Source organism: Phyllostomus discolor, chromosome 6, assembly GCF_004126475.2.
Source record: "Phyllostomus discolor isolate MPI-MPIP mPhyDis1 chromosome 6, mPhyDis1.pri.v3, whole genome shotgun sequence".
NCBI lineage: Eukaryota > Metazoa > Chordata > Mammalia > Chiroptera > Phyllostomidae > Phyllostomus > Phyllostomus discolor.
The window spans coordinates 41569896-41596836 of record NC_040908.2 but is presented as its reverse complement, the minus strand read 5'-3'; the positions used below and the strand labels follow the sequence as shown (position 1 = coordinate 41596836).

The 26941-nt window shown below is 35.1% G+C and overlaps 1 protein-coding gene and 1 long non-coding RNA gene across 6 annotated transcripts in view; both read right to left on the bottom strand.

Annotated features, from left to right (window-relative positions):
- EHBP1 (EH domain binding protein 1) overlaps window positions 1-26941 on the bottom strand; it is a 359202-nt gene that overhangs the window by 278898 nt on the left and 53363 nt on the right. For all 5 annotated transcript variants that reach the window (XM_028515836.2, XM_036028025.1, XM_028515835.1 and 2 more), the window contains 3 exons: window positions 24149-24206; window positions 14278-14373; window positions 7142-7195 (listed from right to left, as the gene is read on the bottom strand). In XM_028515836.2, the coding sequence (XP_028371637.1) occupies window positions 7142-7195; window positions 14278-14373; window positions 24149-24206 (208 nt within the window). The remainder of the gene's footprint in view (window positions 1-7141; window positions 7196-14277; window positions 14374-24148; window positions 24207-26941) is intronic.
- On the bottom strand, window positions 443-7143 carry LOC118501105. Its single transcript, XR_004903692.1, has 2 exons — window positions 7023-7143; window positions 443-6812 (listed from the first exon to the last, which is right to left on the bottom strand). It is a non-coding gene; the product is annotated as an uncharacterized LOC118501105 (long non-coding RNA).

Below are 26941 nucleotides of genomic sequence, written 5' to 3'. Positions count from 1 at the left end.
AAAGACCATGAAGAAAACTAAATAAAATCCTGACTTCTTAGCTATGTAACCTTGAACAAGTTTCTTAACCTCTTACTTTCTTTATCTGTAAAGTAAGGTTATTAATATCTGACTTATAATTATTGTAATGAGTAAATGAAATGTGTATAAAACATTCTATGTAGTATCTGGTACACAGTAAGTGCCAAATAAATTTGTTAGGGTAATATATTTTAATGACATCTCTGTTTTGGGGGATGTTTTATATTAGGTAAAAACTTTAAACTTTTTTATTGACTGTGCAAGGAAACGAAAGGTATTAAAATTTCCATTCAACTTGTCAGGACACCTTTTAGTATCAGGACAATTTACCAAAAAACTTTCAAACAAAACCTAGATTTTACAAGAAAAGGCAGACTTTAGTCTTTGAAATTCACTAGCTCTTCTTTACATAATGTGCAAGCACATTTAAAATATAAAGCAGAGTACATACATCATTTGTAATATGTTATTGCTACAATAATAGACCTATTGCTACAGGCAAGAGTCAATTTCATCATTAACCACTGAGGGGAGCTGCAACCTAAAAAAAGGTTTATATAGAATTTCAAGGTTATTTTTAAACTTTCTCATACATCACAATATTTAATAAACTCCTATTAAAATATATTTTAAATTAATTTGATAAGTATATCTGAATTATCTTTTGGGGGCCTCACAAGTAATAAGAAGGCTCATTATGTCCACATAATAAAATGGGGGGTCCCTATCCATATCTTCCCTGCTTTTGCTCCAGAGCACTTATCTAACATATTTATTTGTTCTCTCTCCCTCCCTCCCTCTCTCCCCCTCCCTTTCTCTCTCTCTCTCTCTCACACACACACACAGAGGAATGTAAGCCCCATGAAGAAGAGATTTTTTTTGTATTTTACCAATCCATTTCAAGTACCAGCACAAAATACACTTACAGTGAATTAATTGCTAAGGAATGTGTAAATAAATGAGCTAAATACTGGTTAATTTACTTGAAAGGTTAAAATACATTAGATAATGTCAGCTATAGTAGTCCATCTTGCCAACAGTTCATTTTCCAAGGTTTTAGTTACCCACAGTCAACTGCAGTCCAAAAATATTAAATGGAAAATTTCAGAAATAAACTACTCATAACTGTTCAATTACATGCCCTTCTGAGCAGTGTGATGAAGTGTCCCACTCTCTCCAGCCAGGGAGTTAAACATCCCTTTGTCCAGAGCACAGACTATCTGCCCATTAGTTATTTAGTAGCCTTCTAGTTTATCAAGTTGACGCTGGAGGTATTACAATTTGCAACGTTTGTGTTCAAGTACCCCTTTTGCTTAATAATAGCCGTAAAGCACAAGATTAGTGATGCTGGCAATTCAGATATGCCAAATAACTGTAAAGTGCCTCCTTTAAGTGAAAAGGTCAAAGTTCTTGACTTACAAAAAAGTCATGTGCTAAGATTGCTAAAATCTACAGAAAGAATGAATATTCTATCCATGAAATTGCCTAATTTATAAATTAAACTTTGAGTATGTATATATATGATTCTATACACAGTGTTAGACATCCATTTGGGGTCTTGGAATGTATCTCCTGTGGATTAGGAGGAATACTGTAAAGCAAACTGCTACAACCTAAAAACTAATGTTTATATATACTGAATTTTGGTTTAAAAATATCTAAGAGTAGTTCTTTAATCCTATAGATGAGTATATGAACAAACCTCATGAGAATGACTTGTTTAATGTAAATTTATAGTAGAATCCCTCGTAATGTGAACTTCACAAAGAATTAGTCTATTAAATGAAGAATTTATGAATACTGACACACATTTTAATTTTTTTAATACACACTGTCTCACTCACCAGTTTTTATGGTTTCTTTGCGTATAACTTTTTGTCAATTTTCTTGTATAATCAACTCTCCTAATACATCATTAGTGCATTTCAATATCTTTTAAATGAAATGAATACTTAAGGGCAATAGAGAAGCAATCTGAATAAAAGCTTCTTCCAGGTTTTTATAAATTTGCCCCAAGTTTTTAGTTGTATATCCACCAATTTCACTGCAGTTTCTAACAACTCAGTTTTATCAACTCTTTCAAAGCATTTAACAGTTTTCATGAAGTAATTCTTCAAACTAGCATTTCATTGGCCTATGAAATATGTAATCTTATAATTAACAATAACAGGTCAGCAACCTTATCAGAAGTCTTGTAAGGGACAGACCCAATTTACATCTTAAACTGCATAGGAGTATGTCAGAGAGTAGCTTACTAACCATGTTGACACGTGGGGTTAAAACCAGAATGTCTTACTGATGGAATAAAAAGTATGAGATAATCTATGTAAATTAAGTAGAGGTTGATCAGAAGAGCTTCTATGTAATGGCATATGGATCCTTAACATACTATCTCACTGCCACTAGAGACTACTTTTTTAATTTTTCTTCAGTACTGTTGATGGATACCTATGTAATCAATCTGAATCTCAGTCTCTCTGTCTCTCTCCAGCCCCTCTTATTAGCATTCATCTGATGAGGAATTTACTACCAGGCCATAAGTTTTTGTTTCTTCAGTTTCTTCTGGGATATCTTTTACTTCTGTACAACCTCCTCTTCTGGTTTATAAACGATCTGCTCTTTTTCAGTTGGATCCTCTCCATGTGTCAGGCAGAGCTCATGGTATAGATTAATGTACCCATAAGCTCTAAATTCTGTGCCACATCTTGAGAGCTTTGTTCACCTGGATGTGCCCAATGACCAGAGAATCTACATCTAAACTTTTAAGTTCAACATTACCCTCTGCATTTTTAAGTATGTGCAGCAAAAACATCAGCACTCTTTGGGCCTCTGACCCTGCATCCAGGCCCACTATCTGGCCTGGGCACACCTACCAACTCCACCAATATGTACACCCTTGATGGCCTGGGCAGTTAGTTTCAGGAGTGTTCTTAAAGTGAACACAAAGATTTAAACCTCTTCGTTTGCATGATTTTGTGAGCTTTTCTGGGTCAACTGAATAAAGAACCATTTTCAGAGGTCACATCAGGCTGCTTACAGAAAGATCTATAATTCCTCTCTTAAAAATAATAATCCTTACAGGATTTGTAACAGTTAATTGAGTTTAACTATAATCATTCACTCACTCATTCAACAAATATGTATACTGAGTACCTACTACACAAAAGACATCAAGTAAAAAAAAAATTGTGGTATATATGGAAATAAATGGAACAGAACCCTGTTAAATTCACTTATTCAAGCAGAGATCCTATTAACATCTCAAACAACTAACCTAGATTTTCCAGAGCAGATAAAAAGACTTAACACCAAGACAGGAAGGAAAAACACTATCCTTCAAATTCATCTATTCCCCTCATTATATAGGAGTCAGTCTGGGCAGAAGGAAACTAAGTTAGTACTGCCCAATTCTTGTCTATTTTCCAGGTGAGAATACACTACCTTTGTTTTTGTTTTGTTTTAGATCTAATTATACAACCTCATCCTTTGAGACTAGCCAGATCACAACTTGTGATAGTTATTCTAGTTTCAAGTATGTAAATTAGTATATTCTCTTTTAATATATTTAAATGCTTTAGTTACAATGTGTATTCATGCTCTTTCCGGTACACTAAGAATACAGGAATTACATAATATTTCTGAAGTCTGGTAACTGTATATAATGTGAGTAAATATGGTAATAGATGTATTTAATACTTAACTTTCTTTAACCTCTTTTTAAAAATAAACATAATGCTAGTAAAATAGGTCAAATCCCATAATTGTCTCTAAAAACACATCTGCTGTTAAAACAGGTAGAAGCCAACAATAATAAAATCATAAGAAATGCATCTAATAAATGTTATTTTCTTACATTTGGGTTCCTAGCAAGCATTATTAATTGTTGTAATCAACACTGATAGATATAAAGTGCCCACCCTTTCACATTCTAATTAATTTTAATTTTTTTCAAATTAGTTTCTCAATACCTAGATTCTGCTACGTTTTGGCTATTTCTTAAAAGATTGATACACACACACACACACACCCTGGCTGAAAAACTATGTTTCTACTACAAAGGCTAATATCTTCCTAAACATGAAAAGTGAGTTTATACCACAATTAAACTTTCCTGAAAAAAATTAAACTATAGTTAACATACAATATTACACTGAATACAAGTTATTAACATTTACATACCTTGCAAAATGATCATTGATATAAATCTAGTAAGCATCTGTCACCACACGAAGGTTATTAAGATACTATTGACTATATTCCCTATGCTGTACATTACAGGCCCTGTGAGTTATTTTATATCTGGGAAGTTTGTACCTCTTACTCCCTTTTACCTTTTCCACCCACACAATTTTCTTTTCTTTTTTTTTAATCTGGCATAGGAAATAACTACTATAGAAATAAAAAGTAGGAGCAAAGAACTGTTGTGCTAAAAAGTTCAGAATAGGAAACTAACAACAATACTCACATTACATTCCAGATTTAAAAGTACACAGAAAAATACAAATACTGATATGGACTTTTAAAAGAAAGATGTAAATTAGGGATATGTTGATTTATTACAAAATGCTATACTAGATAATTAAATATTGCATTCTTCATGAACTTGAAAAATCAAAAATTTGCACACAAAAAGGTTAATTTCAAAAAGTTTATAAAGATATTTTTATCAACAAAAACAAAGTCACAAACCTACAAAAGCCTTCTAAGATCAGTTAACAGAAAACATTCATTTTACAGATGAAAAAACTGAGCCCAAGAAAATAATCTACTCAGGGTCACCAGTTTTGAAGATACAAAATCAAGATTTTACTCACTTCTAACCCAATCAGTAAGTAGTTCATGTTTTCTCTATACTATGATGAGAGAGAAAAAAATGTATTTTTTTTTCAAACAAGAATATGAGGCAGAGAGACAAAGAGGCAGAAAATCTTTCAGTACTAAAAAGCACAATGATGGCTGAGATCTCCACCTTAGAGTAAGGTCTTCAAAATCACTGGATAGAATAGTAAAATTTAAATCTAAATTAAATTTAAATAATAGTTAAAAGCCATCTATATAATATTTATTGGGTTTTTATAAATTTTATTAACAAACATTTGTAGAAAAGAAATGGTAACATATTTCATTTTTCATTTTCCTCCCATGGCCATTCTCTTACTTCAGTCACATTTCTAGCAACTTCAACCATCTGAGTAAGAAATGTGCAAATGAGCAAAATAAGCTTCTGAGCTTAATCAAATATATTTTTCATTTAAAGTACACCCAAACACTTTTTTATTTGAAAAACACAACCTCAAAAAAAAAGGATAATTCAAAATATACCCCTTTATCTCCTGACCCATTTTAAATCCTACTGTTTCGCTTTAAATTTTAATATTTCTTTACTAACCTTCAAATACTTTTTTAAAATCTGCAACACAAATTTTAATAAAAGAATTTTTCCTACAATCCTATAGATTTGAAAGCCTTCTGCATTCAAACCTAATCCATATCATACAGCTTTGATTATTGCTTCTTTCTTTTTTTTCCACTTCTAACTTTCAGCAGGTTCATTAGTTCATAACCTATCCTTCAGAAATTTGTTAATGATATGCTTCTACCCTAACAGTCATTGTGTAGTAATAACACCTTTCTCAACAAATGTAAAGTTAATTCTTACATATTTTTACCATTAACTACATTCCAAATTTAGTTCACTAATTCTTTAATACATCAACTAACAGACTTCAGATGTATATGACACAGCCATTCGTACTAAAAACCAAAAGAATGTTCTTCGTTCACTGGGGGAAAGCTCCTGATGTGAGAATGAAAGCTAGCTTTTGAAGCTGTAACTAATTTCAAAAAGTCTCTGTTTGTTTTTAAAACTTCAGTGGCTATTTCAAGTATAATGTTCAGGTCTAGCACAACAGAAAAGTGAGAGAGTTATTAACAGGTGTAAACCTTTAACATGACATTGGCTTGATATGCAGCCATCAGAACTCCACCTGCTGTGTTTGGAGTGATCTCCCTTCCAAGCTTCTCAGATCTTTTAGACTAAAAACAGCCCAGTTACTGCTGGAAAAAGTGCAAGAATCCTTTTATCACTGTGATATAAAACAAAATCACACAATATGCTGACTGGGGAAGGAAGAACACACTGCAAAGGATATTACAGATCCGTTATAAAGACATTTTAGAACTTTAATGGTGATTATGAAAACACTGATGATGACAATTGTAAAAACTAATATTCATTAGCATTATTTAATCCTCACAACAACCACATTTATGGCTGAGAAGTTAAGAAATTAACCACAGCTTGTGAGTGAGAGAGCCAGGGACTGAAATCACATCTGACTCCAGAACACACACTCTTAATTTACTATATTTTCATTTACTATCTTCCCTAATCCCCATTCAAAAAATATTTACTGAACTAGAGCCTACTAAACCCACCTGTCAGTCACTTAAAATTCCACAATATGTAAATTAAAGATAATTCAAGCACCAATCAAGAATCCCTCAACTCAAACAAAAAGTTAAAGCATGTGCCTTATTTTAAAAAGATTTCAAGTCACTCATGATTTCATTCAACACAGGTGTAAATGACAATTTGATATGTGAGAAGCATCATGGTAGATGCTAAACAGATAAAAAGATATATAAGACATGGTCTTTCCCTGAAGTCCAAAAAGTATATATATAATTTAGTATTGAAAAGTATTTTTACTTTTATAGTTTAAACAAAAGTACTCCTGACAAGTAATTCAGCTATTGTTATTGTTTCATTAAAAATTTCTAAAAGCTAGCTAGCCCTGGCTGGCATAGCTCAGTGGATTGAGCGCAGGCTGCGCGAACCAAAGTGTCACAGGTTCGATTCTCAGTCAGGGCACATGCCTAAGTTGCAGGCCATGACCCCCAGCAACCGCACATTGAAGTTTCTCTCTCTCTCTTTCTCCCTCCCTTCCCTCTCTAAAAAATAAGTAAATAAAATCTTAAAAAAAAATTCTAAAAGCTACAAATCACTATTTAATTGTAAAAGGCAACATTTCTCCTATTACCAAAATGCTAGTGTACCTTAGTAATTAATATATACAGTCAAAAATGTGAAAGCTGATAGAATTTGCCATTAGCTTACATTTTCAATGACAAACGTCCACTCTTTGTCTTCAAATTCCTCTGCATGAGGATCCTGCAATAAAAGCAAAATTATAAAGTCGCAATACATTTCTTTAATTCAATCAATGGAATGCAGACAGCCTTGCTTTCGGCTTTACCAGCTTTTTAAAAAAGAGAGGCAGAATGGCCTACTCTTATGAGACTTCCACAATTTCTCTAAATTTAAAGCATTATTTTATATTGAGAAATTCTCTATTTTACTTATATCAATACATATCATCTTCCAGGATAGCACAGATGACAAGATAAAAAGAAACTTGATCACAGACAGATAACTTAGTGAGCGAACTATTAAGAAGCACTTTCTTTAGAATATTAGATTCTTATGTAAAGCCTTGTCCTCATTTTTATAAATGAAAGTAGTTTGCATTTATAAATGTAAAACTACTTATATGTAGCAAACTTGTACTTACATGTATAAATGTACGTAGTTTACATTTATACACGTAAGAAAAAAAAGTACCACTTGAGGGCAGGGTTTTCTTCTAAGCAGAGATTATGTAAACATCTGGAATTTCAAAGTGATGCAAAGGACTTCATAATCTATATAAAATGGCAAATTGGCATGACTGCTGATACCCCAACTCCATCCACTCATTAATCCTGGAAAGGCCTCAGAAACTTGAGAAAGGGAATGGATACTACAACAAATACTACCTTTAAAAATGATGCACATTTTCTGCAAGTATTTATTTGACAAGTACGTATTAGGTGCTTATTATATAAGGAAGGAAGTGTAGAGGTGCTACATGCTGCCAAACATAGCTGTCTCTGCCTTCAAAGATAAAAAAAAACTAATCTAAATAAATATGTGATGAATGAAATACATGGTTTTACCAAATATTGGAAAACAACACATCACTTTTTACAGGAATGAATAGGAAAAGCTTTATGAGAGAGAAAGCATTTGGGTCAGAAGGGATGGTGTAGGACTTCTCCAGATATTAGAATAGGTAAAACTGAGTACAACACATAAAAACAAAGTAGCAGCGTCAAATTGTATGCACAATTAAGTTACCGAAGTTCAATTCCATGTGTTAGAGGAGGGGGAGGGAAGAAAGTATTGAGAGTGAGAGAACATTTAAAATATTTTATTTACTTATTTTTAGAGAGAGGGGAAGGCAAGGAGAGAGGCAGAGAAACATCAACATCAATGTGTGGTTATCCCCAACTGGGGGCATGACTTGGCTCACAATCCAGGCATGTGCCCTGACTGGGAATCAAACCGGTGACTCTGGTTTACAGGCCGGTGCTCAATCCACTGAGCCACACCAGGCAGGGTGGGAGTGTGAGAATATTTAAATAGAGGAGGCTTTTGGCTCAACATCCCAATCTAAGAATGAGTGAGTGCACACAAATGGAAAATGGACTCTGCTATTCCCCTACTGGGTCTCGGGTCCCACATGCTGCTCCTAGGAAAGCATCTTATTCATGACTGATCCACTTTAGTCTATTATTAATCTTCTGTTTCTATTGCCACAGTCTAGTTTGGGCTGTTACCACTTTGTGCCTAGGTAAAAGCAACTGCAGCATTCTCCAGTCTCTCTGCCCTCCAATCAATCCTGTACACATATTAATTCTCCCAAGCCACAGTTCTGACCATGTTAGTACCAATTCAAATTTCTTTAATGACTCTTACATACCTATGGGACAAATTCAAAACTTAGTTTTACTTCTTTATATCTGTTTACCGTTTTTGTTTTTGTTTTTACTGTAACAGCATGGTGGTGACTGATTCTAAGCTGTATTAAGGTAATTATTTGTATGAGTAAATTCACACAAATAGGATAAAAACCTGTCAAAAAGGAGTTCCTTCGGTGGTGATGTGCAGGGCGAGGGAGGAAAGGTAAAAGGGAACAAAAGGTGGAGAACTCTACTTGAAACTTGTTTCCCCAGCCTGGTCCTGCCTACGAACTAGGTTTATGGAGAGAGAATACTATAAATAAAACTTGAAAATATTACTGTGAGGAATATCTGAGCTTTTCCTGCCTATGTTCTCCTCTAAGACTTTTATGGTGTCATGACTTATATTTAAATCTTTTATCCATTTTGAGTGTATTTTTGTGTATGGTGTAAGCTGGTGGTCAAGTTTCATTTTTTGGCATGTAGCTATCCAGATCTCCCAAAACCATTTGCTGAAGAGGCTATTTTTACTCCATTTTATGCTTCTGCCCACTTTGTTAAATATTTGACCTTTGTCTGGGCTGTCTATTCTGTTCCATTGGACTGTGTGTCTGTTCTCATGCCAGTACCAGACTATTTTGATTACAGTGGCCTTGTAATATAGTTTGATATCAGGTATTGTTATCCTTCCAACTTTGTTCTTCTTTCTCAAAATTGCTGTGGCTACTCAGGGTTGTTAATGGTTCCACATACATTTATGAAATGTTTGTTCTATATCTGTGAAATATGACACTGGTATTTTAATAGCAATTGTGTTGAATCTATAAATTGCTTTGGGTAGTAGAGACATTTTGATGATGTTAATTCTCCCAATCCATGAACACAGTATACACTTACATTACTCAACCAATACCATTCACTTCCTTCAAGGGTAGATAGCATCCATTTCCTGACAGCTTTTGGTTGCTCTATAGTACACTCTGGTATTGGTTTGTTTGTTTTAAAAAATATTTTTGCTCAGGTTTGTAGTTGGTATCTGTCAGAAAGTTAGTCCTGTGGAAGATACTACTCCATTACTTAAAGTGAAAGTTCTATAAGTAAAAATAAACAAACAAATTAAGCTTGAAGAAGCTTTTCCATGAAGAATTTAGGGCACAAACAATGCTACTTTGGAGACCAAGTAATAAAGTGTGACACAAAGCTAGGAAAAGAGATATTTTACCACCCTTCCTACCTGCTCTTCCCCTTCATTTTGTTGAGGAATGCAGTCTAGTTGTAGCTCAGCTAGTACAATTAATAAGAGCAAAACAAAATACTTACTGAGCACACATTCTGCCCCAATTACTGTGCTGTTTTAATCATCATAAGAACTTATAAAGGAGGTGCTATTTTTATTCCCCTTTAACAGAAAACAAAACTGAGACCTGAAAGATGTACTGTCCCACAGTGAACAACTAATAGGTATTAAAACTATGTTATGGTTTGGGATCTGCCTTAATTTCAGCCACAGTGTTGGTTCAGTTTGCCCACCATGTCCCCAGGACCTAAAACAGTACCAGCCACACAGCAGATTCTCAAGAATATTTAATGAATGAATTAATAAATACATATCTTATAAATTAACAAATATTAAAGAGTACCTTACATAGTACACATTAATTCTCAAAGCATATGAAACATTATTTTTAAATACCAATGATGTATTATTCTTAAAAGAACAATTTCAATAGGACCAAAGAACAATGTGATTGGGCAAAGTCAATAAAAACATGTAAAACAGCAACAATAATTTTCATTCTCAAGACACTTCAAAATGGAATACCTACACAAGTAACTATATTATTTACTAGACAAAAGCATTTGTAATAAAGATTGCTTTCAGCTTGAATCAATTAAGCCTTCTTTGTATCCTACTCTCTACCCTGTAGAGCAGTGATTTTCAACCAGTGTGCTGCAAGGATTTTTAAAACATGCAATACTTGACTAGTTAAGGCCACTGACTCCTTTCCCTTAGATTCTCAAATTTAAAAAAAAAAAATGACAACAGCCAACACAATGGCTATCCATTGTGAATGAATCAAAATTATACATACATTTTTGTCAGATCAGCAAAAAATATATTTTTGGTGTACCTCAGAATTTTAGTAATTAGTTTGTGTGTGCCATAAGATGAAAAAGGTTGAAAATCACAGCTTTAGAGTCTCCTTTCCTACCACTGCAGTAAAGAGAAAAACTGAAAATGGCTTACAAAGTCTTTTTCCTTCTCAAAACCCTAAAAGGCTTTTTATTCACTTACTAGAAACATCAATTTTCAATCCAATTCAAATTTCAAAAACAAGCATGCAAGTTGAACCAACTGATTTCTAGTTAAATCACAGAAAAATAAAACACTGGTAACTTCTTTAAAATGCACCTTGTGTATGAGCACACCTCCATGAATACTATATATACTTCAGGCAAAACGGGTTTAAAGTAGTCCCTTCCTATTTGCAAGTTTCAAGATTAAGTGAATTGTGAAGGTTTTATTAAAGTAAAGTAAAAAGGGGGGGTGGGAATATGAAAAGTTTTCCACTTGAATATTTTCAATGATGTTCAAAATCAAATTCCAAAAATCACCATGAAAGAATAAAAAGTTGTTATGTTTTGCTTGTTTTACTTTTCTCTTTTCTATTATAATTTGGTGGGATGGGGGAGTCAGAAAGATTTAAAAGAGTATTGGTTGAAAATATTCTTTAAATATTTTAAATGATCACAAGGTTGCCTCAGCACAAGTGAACCAGGGAGGAAGGGGTATCTGGGGCTTTTTTCTACAGACTGTAATATAACACTCAAAGTCATAAAAGTTCAGTGATAAGAATATGCCGAACATTCTCGTCAGTACTTGAAAACACCACTTATCTCCTAATCTTTCAAGTAACATATTTCAACAGCCACTTTCAGCTCAGAATCACTCAGTGATATCCTTTCCCCAAACACGTGGTTGTCAGCTCTATTCTAACCCTGTTTTTCTCTATCATCCTGTTTTTTAAAAAGTTGTATAACTATGTCCATTCATTTGCTTTACCAATAAAAGCAACAGATTAAATCAAAACAATCAACAGATTACTTAAAAATCTTCTTCAAGAATATCAGAGATTTTTTATTGCATGCTATATTCACAGTTGGTTTTTTATTAAAGACTAGGCAGTAAAACGTAGAATAAAGAACAGGGCTAAATCACAGTGTGTCTGGGCAAGTTTCCTTCTTTTCTAGTCTCAGTTGCCTTAACAGTACAACAGAAATAACCACAGAACCTTAGGGTTGCTGTGAGAACTAAATGAAATATTCCAAAGGTCTCACAGTAAACTTCTAAGCTTACTTGTATCATTCCAGTAGGAAAAATATGGATTAGAGGGGTTTAATAATGAGGCAGGAGATAGTCAGGAAGGAAGCTCCAGAGGCCCCGCAGGGCTGAGGTAGAAAATATCTATACATGACAAAGACCCCCATAAGACGGGTTGTTTCTGTTTTCTGGGATAACTCTGAATCATGAAATGTGCCTGTGCACTACCCCTGATTCATTATAATATCATTATAATGAAATAACATTGTGGGACTCCCTTCTCCAGTAGCCAATCAAGAAAGTCATGGGAAACCACACATGCGCAGTAGCTATGAAATCCAACTCCTTGTACCTGCGCAGGAAAAGCCCGCCAAAGACTAACCAGGGAGCTTCTGCCCCTATAAGAATAGAATCCCCCAGCCCACGTGTCCCTTCTCTGCTCAGAGTTGGCCCACTCCCGTGTCCTGTGGAGTGTACTATCACTTAATAAATCTTCCCTCTTTCTTTATGCTATAAACTTTGTGTGTTCGGTTCAATTCTTTGTCCTCGATCACTAAGAACCTGGTTACCTGTACACACCTTTGACAATAACAGGCTTTTAAAACAGCCATCAGAAAAGCAATAGGCACTCCTATTTCTTTTCTGGCACTCCTGAGTAAAAAGTAACTGTAGCTACTGTCTTACCCCTTATTTCTCCCTAAACAAACTGAGTATGGTGTATACCATACTCAGCATACATGATAAGCATAATCAAGTAATGTTACAATGCCAATAACAGTAATATCAAAAGTATAAAATATACATAAAGTATTAAGAATGTTTTGAAAAACAGAATGCATGAAACAGCATTTAAAAGTAGTATTCCATTCATTGGTTAGTACGTTAACATTCATCACGTTGTGTTGTTCTCTTGACCTCTACGGCAGTTCCTGGATGAATTAATATAATGGGTCACAAAATCAAAAGAAACTTTTTTACACAGAGATTTCACACTCTAAGCCATATAACATTTCCCTACATAAATTTAATGTCCTTAAATAGTTAGTGGATTTTCACAAACTTTATGTAACTAAATTATGCTTAATGAGATGTCCTTCTTCCTCCTGTCCTTCTGCAAAAGTAACTTCAATATAATTGGAATGATTCAAAGAAGAAATAAAGCATTCACTTACTAATTTTAACATTTTCAAAGAAGCTAAAACTGAGACACAGTTGTCCCCAATTATTTTTTTGGAGTAGGTAAGGAGTTGGTTAGGAAAGTAAATATCCCAGTACTTAACCCTGTGTGCAAAAAATACATTACAGTGTTTCAAGAAATATGGAAGACCTTTAAGGAAAAAAACATGCACATAAACTAGGCTGGTAAGTATATATACACCTATGTTTTTGAATTTATACTTTGAATTTACAACTAGAATTTTGCTTTTAAGCTACACTATTTACAAAATATTAATATCAATGAAATATATACCAAACAGCAACTTAAAACTTTCTTCTACCATCACTAAAATATCTATCAAATGTTAATTTTTTAATAGTAACTATTATTTTATTATATTAGTTTTTACATTTTCTTTAGAGATTTTATTTATTTATTTTTAGACAGAGGGGAAGAGAGGGAGAGAAACGTCAATGTGTGGTTTCCTCTCATGTGCACCCCCACCAGAGACCTGGCCTGCAACCCAGGCAGGTGCCCTGACTGGGAATCGAACCAGCAACCTTTTGGTTCACAGACCAGTGCTCAATCCACTGAGCCACACCAGCCAGGGCATAATTTTAAGATGTATCTTGTTATTAGTCAAACAAGGCTAACAAAATGAGATAAAGAACTAAGAATTCTACAATTCTCAACTTTCCATAGAAAAAGCACTTTAAAGTTTCCTGTGGATGGGACATAGGAAGTAGTAAAAGAAATGTTCCAACTAAACTTAATTATAACAAGTTCAAAAGAACTACAAAATTATTCTGACTTTATAGACCATGAAATACTCTACTACCCTTGCACTGTTAATAAACTGCTATACCCCTAAAAATAATGCACACTAAGGCACTAGGTTGGACTCAAATGTATAGAACACTGAATATTGAAATATTCTGTGATTTAGAACCTTGGTTATATAAATTATTTAACTTATAAAAATGAAACTTACCTTAAAAAGTGTCACAGTGATTTCAATATTTTCAGGAACAGGCCACACTACAACACCACGGTATGGATTTTTTATTCCAGGTTGCCAGCTATGAGCCTACCAGAATAAAAATAATGGCTTCAATATGAAGTACAGGAAATGCAATGTTAATAATTTACAAAAACATATTGAGTCTACTTAACTATCAAATAGATCTGTAGACTCCCTGAAACAAAAATAACTTGTCAAATAAAACTTTCCAAGCATTAAACTTGGGCCATGACAGTTACATCACATGACGGCTACAGAAGACATCTTTAAACAAACCTTCACCCTCTCTCCCACCCACACACAAAAGAAGATGCAAAACTGGTTAGAAAACCACTAAAAGGTTTCATATTTTCAAAAGGTACTATTTGTGATTGGATAAAAATCTTATTAGGAGACATATTTTTAAAATTATTTTTGTGATCAGGGAACTTAAAGGGAAAATCATTTGTTAAAAGGAAAAACGGGGATCAGGGAGTGGGATGGGTAGAGGAGGACAAAGGGGGAAAATTGAGACAACTGTAATAGAATGACAATAAAAATAATTTAAAAAGGAAAAACAAAAGGAGAAAGTAATTGTATGCTTTAAATTTAAATTCATTTCCCATTATACTCTCAATATTTAGGACAGGTAAAAAAAGAAAGCAGTTTTTTCAGTTAGTATTTCTAGCATGTATACTTTTAAAGATATTTTTTCCCTTGTAAATCTTGGTTATCAAGGTTCCCTAAGGAGTCCCCCCAAATTTGGAAGTTACCACTATAGTTCTTCCTTTGTGGTAGCATTTCCAGCCAAAGCTGATGGAAAATTAGGTATGCCAAAACCTCTCAACTAAGTCTTCATCTCTATGGGCTGCAGGACTGTCCATGGACATTCTGTGAAGGTGACAATAAAACCTAACAGCTTATAGAGTACTTCCTTTATATCAGTCCCTGTTTGGAATGTACTTATGTTTAACTCATTTAATCTGCCTAAGAACCCTATGAGGTAGCTACCATTCATTCACTGGCTCTCTCAATCACTCACTCATTCAGCTGATACTATCTGCCAAGCACCATCTAGATACTGGAGTAGTAAAAAAAGCAATCTGCTTCAGTGGAGTTCACAGTATAGTAGGAAGAGAGAGACAAACAAAATAAGTAAAATACACAGTATGTTAAACAGAGGTCAAGTGCTACAGAGAAAAACAGATGTAGAGACGAAGGATGAAGGGGGGAAGAGAAAGTAACAATTTTCAACAGGGTAGTAAGAGAAAGTGTCATTGAGAAGGTCACACTTAAGAGAATGCCTTTAAAAAGGTGAAAAAATCAGATATGTAAATACATGAGAACTTTCCAAGGAGAAGGCACAGCAACTGGGAGGTGCTGAGGCAGTTAGATCACAAGGAGGCCAATGTGGCTGGAGCACAGTCATCAAAGGAGAGAGCAGCAGGAGACAAGGTCAGAGAAATAAGAGAGGGCCCAGTCATACAGTGATCTGGGAGGCTATTGCAAACATTTTGGCTTGTAATCTGAGGAAGAAGGGAAGCCACTAAAAGGTTTTAAGCAGAGAAATGATGATTTAAATTATGGTTTAAGAGACTCAATCCAGTTAATGTATCAAAAATGGGCTCCAGACATAAGAGAAGGACAGGAAGACCAAGAAGTTACTGCAATAAACCAGAGGAGAGCTCACAGTGACTTGACTTGGCTTGGGATGGTGGAAAGATGGTACAACTGGCTAGATTCTTAAAATATTTTTCATATTTTTCAAACAGGATCAACAAGATTTGCTGTCTGGTTGTATGGGAGAAAGAAAGTAGACAAGGCTACTCTAAGGCTTTTGTCCTTGAGCAAGTAGAAGAAAGAAATGCCTATTAACAAATCAGCAAGACTGCAAGAGGAACAAGTTTGGGAAGATAGGGAACTCAGTTTTTTTTACACACATTAAATCTGAGGTATCTATTAGATCAGAGGTGTCAAACTCATTTTCACCTGGAGGCCACATCAGCCTTGCAGTTGACTTCAAAGGGCCGAAATATTTTAGGACTGTATAAATTTAACTACGCCTTAACTGTTAAGGAGTCGAAATTACATTCGGCCCTTTAAAGGCAACTAACTGCAAGGCTGATGTGGTGAAAATGAGTTCGACACCCCTGTATTAGACAGTCAAGTACAGATGTTCAAATAGGCAGCTAGATATATATGTGCCTAGAGCTGCAAATGTGGCAATCATTAACATACATGTGATACTTAAAGCTTAAGAGTAGATGTAATGCCAAGGAAGTGAGTACAGATAAAGAATATGAAGGCTCTCCCTGGCTGGCGTAGCTCAGTGGATTGAGCACGGGCTGGGAACCAAAGTGTCCCAGGTTCAATTCCCAGCCAGGGTGCATGCCTGGGTTGCAGGCCAATAACCCCCAAGCAACCACTCATTGATGTTTCTTTCTCTTTCTTTCTCTCTCTCTCTCTCTCTCTCTCTCTCTCTCCCCCCTCTCTTCCCTCTCTAAAAATAAATAAATAAAATATTTTTAAAAATTATTAAAAAAAAGAATATGAAGACTCAAGCACTGAAACTTGGAGCATGACAATAACAGGTCAAGGAAATGTAAAAGAGTCAGTAGAGCAGAAGGAAAATCAGAGAACTGTTGGTATCCTGAAAGTCTAGTGAAGAAAACATTTCAAAGAGAAAGGAACAATCACCTGTGCCAAATGTTACTAGTAGTTCATATAGGATGAGGCCTGAAAAATAACCGCTTGGTTTAACAAAGTAGAGCTATTACTGACTTCATAAGAGAAGTTTCAGTAGAATGATGAGGCAGATGCCTGGGTTCAAGAAAGAACAAGAGGAGAGAACCTGAAGATAGCAAGTAAATTCAACTCCTCTGAGGTGTTTTGCTGAAAGAGAAAAGAGAAGCTGGTTGGTACTGGTGGGAGAAATAGTGTTAGAGAGAAATTTTTAGTAAGAGAAAAATATGCTGATGGGAAAGATCCACTTAAGAAGGAAAATTTAATGATGCAAAAGAGAAATAATTACTAGAGTAATGTCCTTTTTATTGAATTTATTGAAGTGGCAGTGGTTATTAAATTATACAGGTTTCAAGTGAATAATTCCACAGCACATCATCTGTACATTGTACTGTGTGTTCACCAGCCCTAGTCAAGCCTCCTTCCATCACCTTTTATCCCCCCACACATTCCTCCATCTCTTCCCACCCCCACTCCACTTAGAATAACGTCCTTAACAGTACAAAAGGAGATGGGCCCTCCTTTGCTGGGAGCACAGACCATTCATTCTTCCATAGCAGGAAAGAAGGTAAGAGTATGCGAGTGCAGATGCATGTGAGGGAGCAGACTTAATAGACGAGAATATCAAGGCACAGACTTGCCCAAGATCACACAGCAATTAAGCGGCAGAAATTGGATTTGAACCCAGGAAATAGAACTGAGGAGTCAAGATCAGAGAAACTTATATCCATGCAAATCTTTTCAGATCTTGTTAGTTAAAATACCAGCAGAAGATACAAGTTTAGCAGTGCTCTCCCACTCCAACTCAAAAATTGTCAATAATTCACCCTCTATTCTCTCCATTGCCCCAATCACAAAACTTCAGGTGAGGAAAGGGGAAGTAGAGACTTACCACATTAGTACACCACACCCAAAGGTAAAAAAGAAAAGAAGAAAAAACCACCTCAGTTTTGTTGATCAAAAAACATTTCCAGAGATTAATCTACTCATTCCACTGCCTACTTCCACACCTGTTGATAGTCTTATAACAAAAACTCCATGAAATAAACAATCTCCATTTTGGAAAGTAAATTTCTGCTCACCTTAGATAATCCTTAATCAAAACTCCCTTCAGCATACTCTACACACTTAATTCTGAAGACTGATGACAACTGTAGTTAACATGTATTGTGAAGGTAGACCAGGCTACTTCTCTGGTCTCTTCCAACTTTCCCTATTTATATTTTCATAGCTTTCCCATACAAAAGAAACATAAGAAGAAAGAGCAGAATAACAACTTTTCTTACTAACCACAGAAGAAAAGATATGAGTCTTTGAAAAATTCCTCATTAAAAAAAATGACCATAAAAGAATTTTACACCTGAAGATATCCTTAGAAGATTTAATTCAAGTCCAGATAAGAAAAATGAAGCAACCAAAGAGTAAATGGATTGCCTGGACCCCTACTAGTAATCAGTAGAAGAATCAGACTCCATGATTTCCAAGCTTAGAGTTCTTTATCCAACCAATATCATGCCCAGGTCTACCCTTGACTCACACAGTAATTCAAGAAAACAGTCTTCTATCCCTAAGGTCTTAACTTTAATATGCATGACACAGATCAAAAATGGGGAAAGCAAGGTATGAGGAAGACACCTAACAACTGGGCAATTAAGAGGTGGTGTTTTCAGGGGGACTGGTGGGTGGAGGGATAAAGCAAAAAAGATAAAGAATTCACAGACATAGACAAGTGTTGTGAATGCCGAGGGTGGGGGTGGGGATGGAAGCAGAAGAGGATATAAGGGGGATAAATGGTAATGGGAAAAAAAATACAATAAAAAAAAACTGCTTTTTAAAAAAAGATGGTGTTTTCAGATAATTTCCTCAGGTCTCCTAATGCTGGTCCTCTTAAATGACCTCTTTCAATCTTCAGTTTTGAATCAGCAAATGGTAATTCAACTGCTGAACAAACAAAAATACAATCTGCTTAAACTAAAATCTTTTTTTTTTTAATAAAAGCAGATGGAAGGGTGCTAGTTCCCAAGTTGCCAGTGTGCTGCCATTTTCTCACCATTCTACCATCATCTCTCTCCCCAGTGAAAAATGTCCAACTAAGTTAGAGCTCTGGCTTCCTGATATTCCTTCCAGAGACTGTACAGCCTGGCTAAGTGAGGACAAGGTAATAATATCAATTGCCAGCTGAGTAACTGGCAATGCCAGCTTTATAATGTTAACAATTATTATATATTGGGCAGAAAACAAAACAAGTAAATTTTACTGGAAAGGATTAAGGATGAACATAGTGGCAAATATTAAAAAAAAAGAATGGCATTCCTATTTTCAAAGAGCTTACTACAACCTCTACCTCAAATAGAATTCAAGAACTGGAAGCAAGAGCTGGAACTTCTTCCAGTTCTTGATACCAAAAAGTCTAATAATGGTAACTATATAAAAATAGCTATGGTAATAAACATCTAATTGCACATATATACAGGAACAGTAATTCAAGTTCATAAAAACTTAACATAGAGTGCATATCATATTGGCAAACATCTGCACTGTAAAACCCTGATCAGTTTCCACTCAGGGTAACACAAAGGATTTCCCTATAAAATAATAAGGCACAAAAACACAGGTACAACTTTTAGCTCCTCAGTGTACTAATGAAAGGCAAGTTAATCATTTGCCAGTATCGTAGTACAAATAATGGCTAAAATTATCCAGTTCCTCCCTTATACAATTTTTCTCACTTTTTAATAACATTACAGAGCCTTTGTCATCTGCCATAGCATACCTAGGAAAAAAGGCAACATTTCTCAATTTGGGATACTTACCCAATAGAATGCTTATTTTCTAATTATTTCATGTCATACTTTACCTAAAAGACTTGTACTTTTACAAGTCTATGGAACTATGGGACTCAAGGGACTATGTACCTTGTATGGAACTAAACACGGAGTAAGCACTCATTTTATTATTTCTGTTCCTACAAAATCAAAATATTTCAATGAATATTTGTAATTGTCATATAGTTGTTAAGTTGATAATTTTCAATTTTTAAAACTGCATATACCTAAAAGTTTAGGATGTCAAATATAAAGTTATCTTAGAGCTGCCTACACCACCACTGTAAGGTAAAGTTCTGCAACTGTAGCCTCGTCTTGATATCACAGTGCATCGTAAAAGCTACAGCACAACCACAGAGCAAGGAAGTAAAGGCAGTAATGCCATCAAAAAGTTAGTGAGGACATTAGAGCTCTGGTTCCCCTTTGGAATTCTCCCATCTCTCTGTGAGCTTAAATTAATAGTTCAAATGCTAGATTTAAGACATAGACTACTCTGCCATAATTTTTCTGGTCTAACATAATTGCCCGGCTTCATATTATCACCTCTTGTACTGAAAAATAATTTATTTAAGCATATACAAATCAACTGCAGCCTAATAATCTTTATTATAAACGTTATGACTTAAGATGAGGAGGGGAAGCTGCAAATAATTATCATCGCTGCATATTGTGCTAATTAGTGATGACAATTATTTTCTCAATAGAAAATGATTCAACAATGAGCTCTTTGTATATTTGGCTATAAAAATACACATGTACTCAAAGAAAGTGAGCAATAAACTGCAAACTACACTTTGAATTAAATAATACAATGTGTCTTAATATTTTACTAATTAGATAGCTATCTGGGTGTCAGTGAAAATTTTCAATCCACCAATATAAAAAATAGTAGACATGTTCAGAATCAGGAAAGATAAATAGTAAGCTATATAGATGATTTAAAAAACTGATAATTGAGTAGCCCAAACTCTTTTCAAAAACATATTTAAAATGAAAAACTAGAATATTTTCTGGATAGTAGTTGCAAAGAACTTTATCCCCTAAGTGATTTCAGTGAGACTTAGTATCAAATAACATATTTTAAAGGAAAAATGTTAGAAAACAATAGACTCAAAGAAGAAAACAATGATTCTACTCTTGAGTTTAATATAACTGATAGCTAATTTTTAAAAAACAGCTAGGAACAAGGGTTAGTTGTGGGATTTTTTTTTTAAGAATTCCAAAATGTCATGAGTCTTGAGCTTTTCAAAATTCAAAAAAATTTATTTGCTTAATTTTTATAGTAATATCATAATCATTTCCTCCACAGCTTCTGGAACTGATTTTTATATCCTTATTTAGCTGTTGCAGACAATTTATAAGCCAGCTTTTTATACACACATATACACACACAAACATGCTATGCATATGCTGTCATAAGCTTAACATACTCTGGGGTCTCATTAACTTTTCTAAAGAAGTACACCTGTACTATGTTCCAAGATAAAACACAATGATTCTAAAACATACAGAAATTATATAAAATATTAAAAGCATAACTGGAAAATAAGTCCAAGAAATAATTCTAGAAAATATTGCATTCTGAGAAAAACCAACCTGCAGCCTTACTTTTGCATTTCACATTTGTATTTCACTGTATGGATTCAATTAACATTTGATACAATATAAAAAAGAATCTAGACCTAAAATAAAAATTATTTGACTTTTAAAAATACAACTAAATAAAAAGTGTGTTTAACCTCAAACATGAGTATTCTGAATTGACCTATAACCTAAAGTATTTCATTATGTTTCATAATTTCCTTAAGACAATAGCTGGTATCTAATTATTAAAAGGGAAATCACTTTCTGTTGATAGCCAAATACATTTAGGGACTATTTGTAATGTTTACAGTTGTAGTCATATTTATCTATTATACTTAGTGGATGATCTTATTTTGTTACTTTCCACAAAGTTTAAGTCCCAATCAGCAAAACTGGCAGAACACCTTAAAGTCTATTTTCAGAGCTCATATGTAAATAAATAAGAAAATATTCCAGGTCCAAAATAGAATGCCCCAAAGCTATAAATGTATGCTTTGAAGAAGATGCCATTCTTGCTATTAATCAATTGAATCTTTCTTATAATGCTGGTGGGATTACATTTAAAAGTCAAAAATTTATCTACCCTATTACCCAGTGATTCCATTCCTAGATATCTGCCCAAAAGAAATGAAAACATTTGTCCCCCAAAATACTTGTACGGTAGTATTATATATACCAGCTATATTCATAATAGTAAATATTCACAATATTCACTGGAAATGAGCAAATGTTTATCAATAGGGATAGTATAAATAATTAAATTGCAGTATATGTACATAATTGAATACTTCTAAGCCATGAAAAAAACTATCTGTATACAAACCAACATGAATAAACCTCAAAAACATACTGATGAAAACAGTCTATATCTTAATAGGAACAGTAATTACACAAGTATATATATATATAAATCAAAACTTACTAAATCATATAATTAGCATCTATGCATTACACTATATGTATTAGTTCAAGAAAAATAAAATAAGATGCCCTTTAAAATTTTTTTTAAATTCTGAAATTTAATTTAATTCACATAGATCTACTTGTAGAAAATCATCATCCAAAACATGCCTGTAGTTACTGGGTACTTGTAATAATAAACTCAAATTTACTTATCCATAAAATACAATTTTTAAAATATCTATACAACTGCTATTGAACATTTTAAATTTCTATTCTACTCCCCACAAAGCTATCAGTACAAAAAACTACAGCCTCTGAAAAAACCAATCCTTCTCTTCTGTCACCCAGCAATGGATTCAGATTGTTACAGGGTGCAGCCAAGAGGGGGGACCCCAAATAGGCATTTGAAATGGGGTCCAGAACTCAAGGTGTCCAGGAGATTTTAAGGTGTCTTCACCCCTTCCCCCACAGGTGTGAGTTGGGGGAAGGGGCACACAGAGCAAGAACATGCAGGGCTGCTTTGCAGCTAATCCATGGCATGGTCATTTAGCATACCTATAGCCTTTGGCTGGTCACTTAGATATGCTAAATAGCTATGGCCATGCTCAAGGCCAGGGGGGTGGAAAGGGACCTTCCCCCCAAGATGGGACCTGGGAGGCAGGTCCCCTGAGTTACAGCGCCTGCATGGGAGCTGGGAGAAGATTGGCTCCATGACATGGGGTGACACCTGCCCAGACCCACGATGGCGACCAGAAAAGCTCGAGAAGACAGCAGATTGAGGGCAAGTGTGCCCAAGTGTAGGAGGAGTCGGAAATGGGGCTGCAGAAGAAGATTGGCGTGGGGGATTTAAATCCAGACACAGCAGCCATTGGGGGGGAACCACACGGCCTTGACGGAGTGGAGACTCCTGCAGCCCTGAGAGAGGGAGAACCACGCGGCAGCCCTGGAGGAGAGAACCATGCAGTTTTGGCAGAGTGGGGACTCTCCCTTCCTGCAGCCCTGAGAGAGAGAGGACCACATGCCTGGCAGAGTGGGGACCCCCACAGCTTTAGAAGGGGGAACCACCACCTGGTTTTAGCAGAGATCCTGGTGACTCAGCCGAGGGTGCCGGGAATCCAGGGAGGTCTCCCAGTCGAGGTGGAGTTCTAACTGGGAAGAACCAGAAGACTACCTAAGCCATGGACTTCTATTTCCTTTCCTGAGATACGGTACTCTGGACTGGGCAAAGGGGGAAGGAAGGAAGGACTGTGTGTTTGTGGGTGTTTTTAGGGACTTTAGGATTTTTTTTTGATAAAGACATTAGGTCACTACTTGAAGTTAGTATAGCATTAAATAAACATTTTCTTTCCTTTTCACGAATCTCTAGCATTGAGAGATGTCTTTCCTAGGGTGGTGGACATAACGGACCGGGCCTTCTTTTAATAATAGTATATCGTCCCAGGCCCCCCCACCTTGTGTGTTCTGTAACAAGATGACTCATTTTTCCTTAAGTGTGCCCTAACTTCATCCTCTTGGATTCTGAATAAATTATTCCCAGGTACAATTTTGTAAGCAGTACCTACTTAATTCATGATACCCTAATACAGGAAAGTTAGATAACTACTTATTCAAGGCTACCTGGTTCCCATTTTAAGAACTGCAGTAACAAGATTACAGTGCCTGGTCAATCATCTCAGTAGACTACATAATCAGAAATAACCCAAAATATCTAATAATATTTTAAAATATGTGGCATGAGGGCCAGAGAGGCTTAATAATTTGACTTGAAATTGAATTCAATATTTTAAGAAATTTAGAAACCAACTAACCTTAGAAGACTTCCTTCGGCTTCTTCTTGTCCAAACCACCACCAGTTTATCTGGTTGCCTGCCAACCAAAAAAGATATTAAATATAATTTGTTAACTTAAATCAAATCAATGTAAAATTTGGTTCTAGTACATTTAAAAAGACAAAAATGTCATTTGCTTTAGATTGTATGGAGTAGTTACTCTTATAATAAAGCTTATTCAAATAAATTATTCAATACAGTAGATGTTGAATACAGTTGTGATCTAATTTAAATGACTAATATTTCAGTCACATTTTAAAAAATATTTTAGCAAATTAATTTAGTGGAACAGGCCATGTAAAATAAAAATACTTAGAACTGGTATTTTAAAAAGAAAAGCACATATATATCTTCTCCAAAACTTAATACTATACTTCTAACACATTTTCTACTTTAATGTGGAGAAAATAAGCATAATTTAGATCTCTGAGTTATACTACTTTGACATCTCTAATTCTTATGAACAATGCTATGGTTTTCAACATTTTTGTAATCAATCAACTCAATTATCGTCATAAAAACAATACAGTACTGAAAACAGGCACAACACATAATATCATTCCTATTTTATAAGCTTAAAAATGGCAAAGTTAAATAACTAGTCAAAAGCTCTGGCAGAATCAAGACTGAAATACAGGTTTTCTAATTTTCAGAACTCTCTTCTTTATCTGCTGATAATATAAAGTAAAAAACAAATAACAACAAAAAAACCTTACATTTTCAGCTAATACAACTAAGTTCTCTTTAGTGCTCAGGGGAAAAAAACATCAAGACTACAATGATCAAGACTACAATTATCAGGTATTTTCCTTAATTTTTTTAAATCTTGGATAAAAGTTTTTTAAAAAGAAATGAATGACAGACTCCTTTGGTAACCTTCACCACTTTCTATGCCTCCTTTATTTTACCCTGGAATCCCTCACTATTAGAAGACGACCTGTCCTCCTATTTCATTTAATTAAATATATACCATACATATATAGAAGAACACCAGCCATAAGCTCCTTACCCACTGAGTCACCAATGCACCTATCCAAAGAGAGTTACACAATGAAAAACACTATGGAAGACCTGACCCAGAATATAGCACAGAAATAAACTTATAAAAATACTAAGGAGTACATTTGCCTAACAGAAATTCCAGAAGTTTAGAACAGTGGGAGGCAAAGGAAATACTGAAGAGATAAGGCTAAAAATGTTCCAGACTTGAAGAAAGGTGGAGTCCTTAGAAAATAAATATTATCAAATAAACAGAATAAATAAAAATAAGTCTAGCTGGTATATCTCTTCGCATGATGCCCCTCTCTTTTCTTAGTGAGTGAATAAAAACTTTACTGTCTACTTTTTTTTCTCTTTGTGAATTCTTCCACAGCCCACATTACTGACCACCCTAACATTTTGACGGCCCAAATGGGGACATTTTCTATTTCTCCCTCTCCTCTGTCTCCTAAGACTTGTGACCAGGGGGGCAGTGAGCAGCGGAAGCTTGCCCGGCACTAACCCCCTTACCCTGCCTCTGTGAGGTTTGGAGAGAGGATTCTAACCCTTTTCCATCTCTCTGGACTCTGCAGACAGCCTCCTCCTCACCCCCACATGGCCAGAGATCGTACCAGGTTCCAAATGTGGCTTTATTAACCAGGTCTTTGTCTGGAATGTCACAATTCAAAGAGTCATGCCTAGACTCTGGATGCCACCAAAATGCCTTAAGGAATTAAGACTGACTTTCGAAGCCCGTAAGAGCCCCTTGGAGAAATGGCCTGGTACCTTGCTTTGCCACATGGTTCACGGCAGTCTTTCCAGCTACAGGAAGAAGATAAAATCGGAGCAAACTACAGCTTATGCGAAACCAATTGAAACCTCACCTTGTATTACAATGCCCCCAACAGCTCAGGGGCCTCACAACAGCAGCGCCCCCTACCCTTTTATAATCCAATTATAATTTAATAAAAGCTCAAGATCACCCCCCAAAATAAGTCCCCCCCTCCCCCTCCCTCCCTCCCTCTCTCCCCCTTCTCCCTCCCCCCTCCCCCCTCCTGCATGTGTGTGTGTGTGTGTGTGTGTGTGTGTACCTAGCATCAAACTATAGGATAGCAAGAATAAAGAGAAAAATCATAAAATGAAAGACAAATCACCCACAAAGGAATATTACACTAACAGCAACTTCCCATTAGCAACAACAGAGCCCAAAAGACAAAGAAGCTAATGATCTTCAAGTTGCTAAGGGAAAATAGCTGCCACTCTCTAATTCTATACTAGTTAAATTACCTTTTAAGAAATAGTTTTAGACATAGAAAGACTAAGACCTTACAATGTATAGATCCCAGATAAATATGGGATGGAATACTATACAAGAAGCAACAAATATATGGTAAAATGTTAATGATTGTTCATTTTAGACAGTCAAACCTGAAGAATAGACAGATCCAAAAAAAAAAAGGAAGAAAATTCCAATAATGAAACTATTTGGCTAAGGATCCACCTAAACAAATGCACAATGTGTCTGATACTGACAGTAACCAACATGGTATAAATAGAAAAATGGTGGTTCTCCATCCAAGGCTAAGCTCAGTTCCTGACCAGTGTCAACAACAACTGTAAACTAAAATCAGTAGCCTGCTTTCGGTGAGTCTTCACAGAGGAAGATGTTGGGAACAGTAGAGATGCAGAAGTGGTAAATTACAGGTGAAATAGAAGAAAGTTTCTATGAAACATCAGAGTGTTAACCTAAGAATCTGTACCAATGGAGAAACAAAACCTGAAAATGAAAAGCAA